We start from the raw sequence: 13,346 nt of genomic DNA, 5'->3' as shown, positions 1-13,346 counted from the left end.
ATAGACCAATTCCAGACCCCCTAACAACCAGGGCCCGTATTCATAAAGATTCTAAGAATCCTCTCAGAAAACTCTTAATTTAGCTTAAAAACTTTTACGTAGGAGTCTTAGCTTAAGAGCAATTCGGGACTGATCTGAGAGCAAATCTGAGTAAGGAAAAGACAAAAACTTTTATCTTAGTAAGAAGGCGGGGTTGACCCCGTTGCTATGTATGACACAATCTTTTGAAGACTGTGATTGGTTGGTTGTCCAAGAAGGGGAAAAAAGTGATTTTAAGTATAGGGTCTATTCTAAGCCTTCACTTTGAAATTACATGCGTAATTTTTCCTATTTGACCGTTCTCACACACACACATTATATATATAAATCCTTATTTTATTAACCATGCTGTTGATTTCCTATAAGGTATTTGCTTGGCTTAGAATGATAAAAATTGTTCCACTCTTTCCAATTACACTGATTGTTGGCATGTCTATTTAAATGGTGGTTTGAATGTTGGTTTTAATGTATCAAACATGGAATTTTCCCAGTTGCCAAATATCGTAATGTAGTGATTACTTTCATTTCGGGACTATGGCATTTCTGCGCTGTGTTGGAGATATTAGCGTGTCTCTAAAAACATCTGTCACAAACATGATCCCTGCATGATCTAATCTAAAGCGTCTTATTAACTCACTGTCATCCATTGTCTGCAACACATTTCTTCTCCTTCTTCGTCTTTCTGCCATTTTCTCCTCTGCTAAAGAAACTCTTAAGCCTCTTAAAAGTCCTTGTCCGTGCTCCTAACAATTTTGACCTTAAGACCTCTTTTAAGGGTTAAGATGCTTTCTGAATGACTTTTTTCTTTACTAGGATTTTTTCTTTAAATTTAAGAGTAAACGCCCACATTTCTAAGAATTTTCTTAGAATTTTGTTACTAGGAGCTACTCTTTGCATTAAGATTCTTTATGAATACGGGCCCAGGTTTATGCGATATTAATAAGATTCGAGACCAAAACCCCAAGATCAAAACTCTTCCAATAAATAGAAGGTTGTCAGCTGCTATTGAATAACATGAATCTCAGCTTCAAACTCTGATGGAAAATGGTTGGCAAGCTAAAAGTGGGTTAGTGGAATCCTACAGTTTCTGTCTTTTCTTTTCTTTGTGTTGTCTCTCTCTCTCTTTGAATCTGTTTCACTGAAAGTTCTGTATTCTTAAGTTAGAAAGTCTGGAAGTCAAAGCCATCAATTTCCCATGCCACAGTGACAGAGACACATTGATTTGTATGTGCTGTCTGATCAGCATAACTTTGGTATAATTGAAGCTCTGTGTTGGGGAGGAAAATCTTCTTTTAAACCACACAAAATTATCAGGAATATCAAGGTGTCTGTCTGTCTATCTGTATATCTTCACCCCTGAGCAGACCCTGAATAAGATTAACTTACTCTGTTCCATTTAGGGTTCTGTTGCTGCAAAGGTTACAGTAATTCAAAAGAACATTCCAGGAATGAAAGTATTATTTACAGATTGCAGTAATGCTGAAGTAGCACTGCAGTTTGGTTAGCACAGGTTTGTGCAGTACTTCAGCTACAGTCCCATGATAGCTGTGGTTAAATAGTCACACGGTTCTCATGGTTTAAACATGGTTCACTAGTGTCTTTTTGGGGTGAGCAGTGGTGATGTAACAGTGATGTAATGTTGTCAGGCTGTTTTGTGTTTTTGACGCTTTCAGCACATTTCAGGAAAGTAGGTTGGTAATTAGATCCAAATGAGGCCATTATGTAGAGATTGATTACAGCGGAGGTAACATGTGCTGCTAGATGTCTGCACAAGACACATACACACTGCTGCAGCCAGCCATGATAGCACTGTCCTTGAGCGAGATCAGGCACTGGGAAAGGTAAAGGTAGATGAATAGCATGCTTGGAGCGGTGTGTGTGTGTAATCATTTTTATGCATGCATGGGGTTGGGTATGAGTGATTTAACTCTGGGGTTTGGCATATGATTAGTGTTTTGCAGGTTTGCTGTGAGAGCATGTGTTGTGTGAAAAAAAAACAAAAAAAAAACAGCAAAAAAATACTTCTCTCGACTTCAAATCTCTCTCAAATGTATGTTTTATTTCACTTACTGGTTGTTGTGTGTGGTACAGGAATGACTCTTGTGAGAACTATTAAAAAGTGGTAAGAATTGCCACATTTATGATCACAATTAAGCCTGTTGCAATTATGTGATCGCAATAATTGAGCACTTCAAATTCCAATAAAATAGTGATATCCAAATAAGAAATTATTTTTATTTATTTTTATCATATAACAATTTTTATAAGTCTCTCTTGGGCCTTCTCAGATTGTGCTCTGAAGACACATATTTGTGCATTATGAATGCAGCACACTATATCTGTTTGTCATTATCTCTGTCTGGTTGTCTATCTATCTATCTATCTATCTATCTATCTATCTATCTATCTATCTATCTATCTATCTATCTATCTATCTATCTATCTATCTATCTATCTATCTATCTATCTATCTATCTATCTATCTATCTATCTATCTATCTATCTATCTAACAATATCTGTCTGTCTCTGTGTCTATCCAATGTCTGTCTTTCTGTCGGTCGAAAGATTTTCATGACGTCTTTAGTTCTATTAATGTTTCTGAAATGTCTCCATTCCTCTACAAATATATACAACTGGCTTCTCTCTCATTGTTTCTTCAAAATTGCAAAAAAATATTCGTTAACGGGAGTAAGGCATCAGAATCATTTTCTTATTACTCCAATATCTACCATCTGTCCTAGATTGAAGGATTCCACCTTTACAATCCCAAGTGTATGATATTCTGGATATCTGGATATGATATAAGACCAGCATTTACATATTCACATTTAATCCTGGAACAGGAGGAATAGAGGAGAGAAAGAGGGAGAGAGAGAGTTGAGGGGAGGGGCTGTTGTAACAGATGCTCTCTAATTTAAAGCTGGAACGTGTGTGTCAGTGGCGAGCTGGGCTGTGAAGAATAAACGAGAGAGAGAGAGAGAGAGAGAGAGAGAGAGAGAGAGAGAGAGAGAGAGAGAGGAGAATAGAGTAGAGCTGTGTTATACAGCTTGCCCTGGCTGTATTGATTTGGATGCCAGAGACCGCGATAGAGAGAGAAGTGGAGTCACTTTTTCAGATGGTCTCTCTCACCTGACACACACACACACACATTCGGAGGGAACAGGAGAGGGAACTGGACAGTGTCTATCTGTGAAAAAACAAGAGAAGAACTGCAGAAGCCAACTCTGATTGGAAGAAGAGTGTTTGTGAGAGACAGAGGCAAGCAGCGAGAAATGATGTGAGCGATGAAGAGGAAGACAGACACGGACCCTCATGTTTCGACTGGCGGGACCTGGAGTGTGGAAAGCAAATTCTGCAGGATGCATTGCTGTTTTTAACTCTCAATACTGCTCCTGAACGGATTTGATGTGGTTTATGAAGTACAGAAGAAGACAGAAACTGTGTTTTGGATGCTGAACTATGAATTAGTGATGTGTTTTAATTGGTCTTGCGGACCAAAGCTGCCTTTGCATTCAAGAAACTTGAAATTAATACAAAGACAAGAGACTGAGGGGAGGAGGCGATCAGTGATGAAATGAATGGAAGAATTCGCTACACTCAGTTTGGTGGCTGCAGAAATGGAAATCCCACATTTTATTTAGAGAAACCAATCATCTTTTGATTGCTATTTTCAGTCATTTTTGTATGTGGGTGGCGAGAATGAAGCTCGTTGTGCTTTGCCCTGCACTGGCCCCGCCCCCAACCACACCTGTCCGTGCCTTGACCCCGCCCACTTCTGATCATGCAAGTGTTGCAGATTGTTAAGGAGCTGGTGTCGCCCTCCCGCCGCCGCGCCAGTGGTCGTTTTGCAGGTGTGTATGCGAAACTGAGCTGTGTGCGTGTGTGTGCGCTTTGTTTTTCCCGATGGGGACTTCAACCAGAATGCACACTGACTCATGGGGACTCGTGTCACCGTGGGGACCTAAATTGTGGTCCCCATGAGGAAACAAGCTCATAAATCATACAGAATGAGTTTTTTTGAAAATGTAAAAATGCAGACAGTTTTCTGTGATGGGTAGGTTTAGGCACAGGCTTAGTGGAAGGGGATAGAATATACAGTTTAGTATAAAAACCATTACGTCTACCTGGAGTCCCCATAAAGATGACAGTGTGTGTGTGTTTGGGGTAACTGTGTCTCTTGTGGTTTTGAAAAGCTTGGTTTGGTTTATAGCTTGTTGCTGATGCAGTTATTTTAGTGATTTTGTACTAGTTAATAGCCGGTGAGTGCAGAGATATCATAACTTATGTATGTGAAGGTTGTGTTTGTTCGATACATCACTAAGGCTGATATATCAGCTGATATTATTCCATATACGTTTTTCTGTTTGGCTGATTAATGTATGAAGTGGGATATATATATATATATATATATATATATATATATATATATATATATATATATATATATATATATATATATATATATATATATATATATATATATATATATATATATATATATATAGATTTCAGCCAACAGGAACAGATCTAAATTTAGGTCATCATTCGTTGAAAATCTTCCCCGCCATAGCTTTCAAAAGAACATTGTGAACATTATTCAAAATGTCTCGGTCGAACGGTCAAATAGGTTTGGAACGACACAATGTACATAATGACAGAATGCTCATTTTTGTGTGAATCCCTGTAAGACATGGAGTGCACCTTTTAAACCATGTTTCTATCTGTGCACGTTTATTTGTGTGTGCAATTGCTTCACAAAGAAGCCTCCACCCTTGACCTTGAAAGCCTGTTTTGCACGGTTCTGTCTTCAATTTCAAATTGATGGGGAAATTTGTTGATCATTCTAACCCTGAATTGAGCAATCCAGGCAAGTCCCCTGCTAGCTATGCCCATTGTAGCTTATGGTTACATACATGTTTACCTCAGGGGCTTTTATTAAGGAAGTATGATGTGACATCTCTAAGTTAGTTTGTAATCAGCAATACTCAATTTCTGCTTGTTTGTGTCTTATTCAAAAGCTATTTTGACATTTCATATTGTTGTTAACTTCCTCCTCCAGCTTCTCCATTTATCAGCCTTTCTTTGTGTTAGTTCTGTATGTGTGCGTATAAAACGGGCACCTTTTGTGTAGACCATTGGATTCACTCTGGGAATTCCTGGTTGATAATGTTGATTTATGTTGTTGCATTTCCAAACTTATTTCCTGTCATTTTCCCAGTTGCTTCCTGACAGAAAGTCTCATCTTAATAGTTTGCAAGATGAGAATCAGTGCATCCCAAATCATAATATATTGAAAATAGTATATATACATCAATTGTATACTATTAATTGTATTCAAAGCATGTGTTCATGCATGCTTTTTCAGCTTTAATTACCCACAATCCCCTACATGATGGAAAAGGAGGAGTTTGTAATGGTTCTCTTTTGATTTTTTGATTATTTTTTTTTTTTTAGATTTTAGAATCAAGAATGAATTTTAGCGTTGCTTATTGTTAGTGTGTAAACAGTGATATCATGGAATAGATTAAATGCATATTGGCTAGCTGTTTGACTAGCTTGTTCTTAAGTGAAAGAGGCTGATTCTGTTGTTTGATTGGTTGACAGAGTCAAGTGGTTAGTCTCAGGTCAGTGGTGTAACACAAGGATACGCAGGGGTAAATAATTTATCCTCTGCTTCTCTCATATTCTATTTCTGGTTCTATTTTTCTTCCTCTCTCTCCTTTATCTGTTCTGCCTTTTTTTTTCTTTTCCTCCCACACTGCATTTTTACTACAAGGAAAACTCAATCAGTTTTTTTTTTTAAATATGTTAATTAGACAAAAGCTAAAATATGTTGTCATCTCAGAGGAAAACTGTTCAAAGGAAACGTTAATGAGGTTTTGAGATATAGTTTATTCATGTAAAAAAGTTTTTGTCTCAGACGTTTCTCCTACAGTTGCTTTGGAGGACTAAAAATAGACAAATGAGTCAATCGTTAGTAGAGCCATAAAAATAATGTGAATAGCGTATGTAAGGTAATTTGGTATTGGGAGATTTTGAGAAATATTTGAGTTCATATTGACATCTAATTACAAACTTTGAAAGGTTTAAAGTTTTATTTTAAAATATTAAATTATGATGTAATGTCTGTTTCATTCATACTCGTAGCCAGAGGGGGCACTCGCGCAGAAAGTCCACAAGTGAGACTTATAGAGGTCATAAAACTTAGGCAGCAGCCATTTGCACTAAGTGCAAATAACAATAGATGCTATTTATTAAAATTATTAAATGGATGCCTACTTATTGGGACTATAAAGCCCTCCCAACACCAACTCCTAACCCTAACTAATAAACACTTTATTATTAAAAGCGTGTTAAACCGTTTATTTCCACTTTTCTAATATTATTCATTATTATTGAAATAAATGCCTTTCCGATCTGATATGTGATAGGAAAAGGAAAGACGGATTTGAACTCGGGTCGATTTGTGTCAAAATCTCCGCGCACCTCACCCCTACACTATTACTACTGTCTTCCGTAATTTTGTCTTGCCCAACCAGAAGTCAGTGGGTGAAGTTAGTGTAAATAGCTTCTGCCAACAAGGTGGGCTATTTGCATTTAGTGTAAATAGACAACCATTAAAACTTATGACGTTCCAGGAAATCCCTTACAAAGGCATCCAGATACCGCTGCAACAGACTCAAATTCACATAGAAACGTTTGAACTGATGAAACATGAAGACAATAAACATACCATTGCGACAATATATAATTTATCTGTCTTCTTCTAGACATCTCAAGTATTTTCATAAGAATAAAGTATATTATGCAATGCTAATCGGCTTAGCTTTTTTCACTGTATTCAATATTATAAAATAAAATCATTCTGTGACATGAAGTCACGTCAGTAGGAAGTTACTTCAACCACTCAACTCTGACATTATAAAGTGAGTTTGGAGTAAAAACTTAAATATTCTCTTTTGTTGGACAACAGGTTTGTAAACGCTTCTCATTACAAGTTTGGGAAGTTGATTGGTACGTGTTGCTTTTTCAAATGCACATTATAAGGGCCTCAAACTCACAGCGCTTGTAAATATGGAGCAGCATTTACTGCGAACCGATCGATATGCTCTGATCGCAGTGCCGCGCTTGAACATGAAGCATGCTGCGCATGTGCTTATTTAATTAAAACTTTTAATTTCGGTTAATCGTGCAGCCCTAACCTCACTTCACACAAACAAGCGGCTCTGTCTCACACACTCTATATGTCACACTGTACAGCCCTGTTTTGATATCTTGGCAAATATGAGCACATTTTGAGACATTGTTGAGATCTCTGATGAAACTATCAGTGACACATGTTGAGATTTACTTAAGTAAGTTTACATTTGTTCGACACACTTCATATAAGATACAACTGATTTATGTAAGAGGTCTCTCTCTGTGTGTGTGTGTGCGTGCGTGTGTGTGCGTGAATAGGAGCTCTTGTTAGTCAGTCAGTCTGGTATGTAGTGTGTGGGTCTGAAGTGTGACGTGTCTCTGAAGTAAACAAACAGCCGTATTGTCAGAGCATGTCTCGTTGCCTCCTTTCCTCCTTGCTGTCATCTTTCTCCACCATTCCTTTCATTTCTCCATTTCTTTCTCTTTTCCCCTCATTCTCTGTCTTCCCTTCGCGTCTCATTTCACTCAGAGTGATGAGAAACTGGACTTTTTTAGTTTAGATGCTGAAAGTTGACTTTAACATGGCGAGTTAAGAAAACTGATACGTGTGTGAGTATTTGTGTGTGTGGGTGTGTTTGTCACACTCATGCATACCAAAAATCTGAATGGCAATACAGACCATGGAGAGATTGAGCCAGGTAAGATCCGATGACCTCATTCATCGCTCTTCTTTAAAACAACAGATCTATGATATCGTTACATTATCATTTTGAATAAAGGTGGACCGGCTGTTGGTTAGACGATACAGAAATAAAACAATAATTACAAATTGGTTTTACAAATTGGTTGTTGGACACTTAAAAATAATATGAACTGAATCTCTAGTTTGTATTTTCTACACAAAGCTGTACTTTTATCTATGTATTAAATGAAAGTGAAAGATGCAGACTCTACGTCATGTGGCGGGTTCTGGTTTGTTCTCAAACAATCTTTATTCCTCAACATCTACATTTGAAGGAAACATGTCACTGTAGAAGCATTGCAGCAATAACCACATGAGATTGATCTGTCAAACGTTCGATTTGTTTTTCGACCGTGTGCGGTGCGCCCTTGGTCTCTGCTCCATCTTGTCTTTCATTACGGATAAAATAAGGACGAAATGATGTATGAGTCAAGGGGAGAGAACAACAGGTGGGAAATGAGCGTGTCACCAATCAGGCCTGACATTACAGTCACACACTTGCACTCTGATGAGAGAGAGAGAGAAAGAGAGAGAGAGAGAAGATGGAGGCAGAAAGCGCAATGAGTCTCTGCATGCTAATCTCTTCAGCACAGTCTCATTGTGTGTATGTTGCACAAATGAATGTTTTTGGCATAAATAATGCATGTAACTCCCTGTTAAGCATTTGTTTTGTCATGGTTTAGAAAAGAAAATACTATTGCCATTTATTTTGTATACCATTTACTAACAGCTAGTGTGAACTAAATCAAATGTAGTAAGTTTGGCTTCTTTGGTTGCTTTTTCTTTGTTTTTACTAACCAAGGGGACAAGTGGAAATCATTTTAAATAGCGTTGCTTTTTGAGCTTTGATTTTAACAGTGCATCTTTTTCCACCGTGGGCTGAACTTGACGCTGTGATTTGAATGATGGCTTGGTGTTTGTGGCTAAAAGTCGCCCATGTACGAGTGAGCTGTAATGACAGACACTATTACAGGGTTGTGTGCATGTGTGTGTCTGAGAAGTCATAAAGATCCAGACCATTCATTGACATCACATGTCTGAAAATACCACAACCACTCTGAGGAAGATCTGGGTATTTTCACCATAAAGAGATGTGGAGAGATTGAGAAAGGCAGAAGGACATTCTACAGGAAGTGTGGGAGAAAATAGAAATCAATAAATTCCTTAAGTGTTGATAAAAATAGCTGGGGAATGTCTGCCTGACTAACGTCCCTTTAGAACTGTATGATCTTTGTTAAATGGTGTCAGACAGTGTCAGCATTAGTGTGTGTGTGACAAAGAGCTGGACAGCTCTTGAATCTGAGTGGAATCGTCTGTGAAGGCAAAGATGCCAGAGTGAAAAAACGAACAGAACATGCGTTACTCTTAGTGCTTTGGCACACAAGAGAGACTAGTGTGTGTGTGTGTGTGTGTGTACTTGTACAACTATCTTTGTGAGGACCCGTTTGAGTTTTAGACCATTGGAGTGAGGACAAAGAGAGTAAAGTGAGGACATTTTGGCCGGTCCTCAGTGTCTGAGAGCCTTTAAATGCCTGTTTGAGGGTCAAGAATTGGTTTTAGGGATAAGGTTATAATGAGGTTAAGGGTCGGTTTAGGGTCAGGGGTCGGGTTAGGCACTTAGTTGTGATGGGTAAGGTTAGGGTAAGCGGCTAGAGATTGCATTGTGTCAATGAATGTCCTCATAAAGACAGATGTACAAGAATGTGTGTGTGTGTGGTTTACTCAGCCTAAACCTTAGGCTGGTTTACTTTTTTGTGTGTAGGTAATTTTAACATTGGGCTAATGTTTTTGTACATTTGGAGTGCTGTCAATACAGAGAACAACGACAAAAATCGGTGTTGCCTACACCGTGTTATCCTCTTTTTAAAATTTGCACCCTGTTGACTTCAATGGGGCAAGTTTTAAACCTGCTTTTAGCCTCTTAACATCCTTGATGTGTCATTACAAGTGCACAGCTAATGTGAGTGATTCCTTCAGAGTGAACACGAGTGAATCTGACGGCAGTAGATGTGAAAGATATGAATAAAAATGATGTTATTTCAGCCAGCGCACATGCCTGTATTTACATCCTGTTTTCGGTCGAAGTCCATAGTAATCGATTGTCGAGTTCACACGCATAGGTTTAGTTACCTATCATCACGCGCGTGAACTCGACAATCGATTACTATGGAGTTCTCCTTTAAAGATTCTTCATGGAACTATCAATGCCAGTAAAGAATAGGGTTGGGCATCGAGAACCGGTTCCAAAATAACGATTCCATCGGAATCCTGAAAAAAAGCCTGGGTCAGCACAGTGCAATACATGTGACTTATTTCTTGCATGGGAGGAATGGATGCACTACAAATATGACTAAACACCGACGCCTGCATCATGGTGTACAGAATTAACAAGGAGTGCGCTAGTTCGACGTGCTGCGCGGTCCACTGTCTCGTCCTCCTCAGGCAACCCTGCGCGACCAACATTAGTAACGCCAGGAGTGCAAAATAATAATTATAAAACGGGTAGTTCCATTCCTTGATTCTGTTTGGTAACGTTCGTTATTTTGAATAAAAATCATCACTCATAAATTCATAATTATAAAGCAGTCATTCACATCTTCTCCGGTTTATTTGTGTTCAAATACGCAATAGCATCTGCCAGGGCTCTTAGTCCAATGGTGCGCATATTTGGAGAAATAATGATTTATCATCACATGTTTGTAAAATATTTCATAATTTTATCACATTTCTATTCATTATGCGATCTGAAGTGCTCAAACAGTGAACACAGCGAGGTATGTCTCTGCTCTTCCTGATTCGCGTCAGTGTGTGATCAGCGCGCTCTCATTCATGGTACCCTACAGCTGTCAATCATCTCACGTGGACCAACGCGATTTGGGGTATTTTCATATGAATAGAGAATGTTTATAGCGTGCTAAGCAAGGTAGCTATTAGATGCATATAAAATGCTAAATATAACATATTTTAACATATTTTTTAAAACTTAAAATCATTTTAAGCTGCGACCGGAAAATGATACAAGTTCTCAATGGCGTTTTAAAGCAAGCTTTAATGCATTGAGTTAGTTTATACATATCCAGAGAGTCCAGACCAGGGTGCAAGTTCTGCATATATAAATGCTTTTTGGTCTGGTGCAGAGGCATTCCTAATTTACTCATTATTGAATCAAAATAAAATTTCCTCTGTGAAATGAGCATGTGACAGATTTTGACTCCACCCCTCAAAGAATCGGAATCGAGAATCGAAAAGAACCGAAATCGAAAGGAAGAATCGGAATCGGAATCAGAATCGTTCAAATCAAAACGATGCCCAACCCTAGTAAAGAACCTTTATTTTAAGAGTGTTGATAAACATGTTTAAATTCGGGATGTGTGTCACGAGACTAATTTCATTAACGTTTTAATGAACATTTTGTTACTCGAGCAATTCAAGCAGCAGGAACAACTTTTCACTTAGATATTGTGCTACAGAAATGAGTTGCTCTGCTCAGAGTTTTCCACCAATTTTTGTTGTTGTTGTTGTTGTTATTGTTTTTTTTTTTTTTAAACTGACGGTCCTTCAGCTCCCCTCGGCCTCATGGGATAGTACAATATCCATTGGACGTACACTTAAGAATCCCAGTGGACGTAGTACATCATCCATTTCTTTCGCTTATATTTCATCATGAATACTACATATTTGCCATACTGCTTTTGGCACACTGTGTTGTAGGAAATTACACTTACCCAGAAATTGGGAATGATCCCCGCTGCATCAAAGTGAGAAGCTAACTTTTGAGTTTCTCGTGCACATATTTGTGAGTATTTAATAATATTAGCTGTGACAGGTCCCATTTCAAAAAATGAAAAATGCTGCTGTTTTTCCTTCACAATTCACATAAATTGTATTTCAGCTTGTTGCAGTATGTGCTCAGCAAATTTTCAGGGAAGATGATCTGTGATTTCTTCACTCTTATCCTTGTGAAATGAGCTCTGTTAATCTGACAAATGACCATTAAGAGGGATTGAAATGGTTCTCATTCTCGTGTACGACGTCTCTTCCGCAGAGGCCTCAGAGAACATTCGCTCATCTCTAAATATGCTTGTGCTCATATACGCTCAGCGTGAGCTGTCAGACTGATGTATTGAGCATGAACGAGAGAGTGTTGAGCTGAAACATGGTGCTGAGTGAATGCTAATAAGCCATGGAGACCCAAGAGCTTTAAGACCACCAGCCATGGAAACTACTATTTCCTTTACTGGTCTCTTCTTTTCTCGGTTTGTCTCTCACATACATCTTTCATGTACTACTCGTTTCTTCTCTTCTCAATATCTTCTCTAACATCTCCTCTTGTCTCATCTTGTCTCTCATATACTCTTCCTTTCTCATCTCAGCTCATAGTCTTGTCTTGTCTCATTTTGCCTCAACATGCTTATCTCTCATAGTCTTGTCTCATTTTTTCCTCAAACACAGCCCACTATCTTGTCTCTTCTTTCATATACTCTCTTCTTTTCTTACATAATCTTGTCTCTTCTCATCTCTCATATACTCTTCCTTTCTCATCTCGGCTCATATCTCACATAGTCTCATCTGGTCTCTTCTCATCTCTACTCGACTGTTTTTGTCTTATCTCACATAATACATTCTCTTGCATGCTCTCCTTTGTTTCTCATAATCTCTTTTCTTCTCTTCTCAATATCTTCTATAACATTTCTTGTCTCATCTCGTCTCTCATATACTCTTCTTTTCTCATTCCGGCTCATTTCTCACATAGTCTCATCTGGTCTCTTCTCTTCTCATCTCTACTCGACTGTTGTCTCGTCTCACATAATACCTTCTCTTTGCATGCTCTCCGTTGTTTCTCATGATCTCATTTTTTCTCTTCTCTTCTCATTTCTTGCTTTGTCTTTCAAATTCATATTTTTCCTCGCATGATTTAGTCTCTTGTCTTGTTTCTTTTCTCACACACTTTTTCTTTTTCCATCTTGTTTTGCCTTGTGTCATCACGCATTCTCTCTTCTCACATAATCTCCTTGTGTCATACACTCTTTTCTTATCTTGTCTCACATACTGTCTTCTTTTCTCACATATTATCGTCTCTTATACTACAGGGCCGTTGAATGCTTGAATCTGATTGGTTGACGAACGTTCTAAGGTGTGCATTATTTTCAGGGAAACGCACGGCTAAAGTAGTTCCAGGCAGGTCTTGACCGCATTACAGTTCCATATCACTTCGCGTAGTCAACCGTAATAACGGAAAACAGGATACAATTCATAACAAGAAACAACATTTAGGCGCATGCGCTTGATCTGGAATTTTCAATGTCTAGCTTCACAATCAATGGAAACATGCAGTTTAATTTGAATAAATAAAGTATATAGTCCTATCTATAATAAATATAGGCTAAATAAATGGATAGTCCTGCAGCACGGATTATTATTTCA

General features: G+C 38.2%; 1 protein-coding gene across 4 annotated transcripts in view; it reads left to right on the top strand.

Annotated features, from left to right (window-relative positions):
* The window catches only part of usp6nl (USP6 N-terminal like), a 61,256-nt gene that overhangs the window by 20,536 nt on the left and 27,374 nt on the right, over window positions 1–13,346 (top strand). The window contains exon 1 of one of the 4 annotated variants that reach the window (XM_081363730.1): window positions 2,936–3,891. The exons of 2 other annotated variants lie outside the window; for them this stretch is intronic. In XM_081363730.1, the coding sequence (XP_081219856.1) occupies window positions 3,822–3,891 (70 nt within the window). In that variant the 5' untranslated portion in view covers window positions 2,936–3,821. Of the gene's footprint in view, window positions 1–2,935; window positions 3,892–7,762; window positions 7,879–13,346 lie in introns of those variants that run through there. One more of the 4 variants, XM_081363731.1, reaches the window with a different exon arrangement.

Source organism: Scardinius erythrophthalmus, assembly GCF_964197995.2.
Source record: "Scardinius erythrophthalmus genome assembly, chromosome: 4".
NCBI classification, from domain to species: Eukaryota; Metazoa; Chordata; class Actinopteri; order Cypriniformes; family Leuciscidae; genus Scardinius; species Scardinius erythrophthalmus.
The sequence above is the reverse complement of the archived record's forward strand: the minus strand, read 5'-3'. Positions and strand labels throughout refer to the sequence as shown.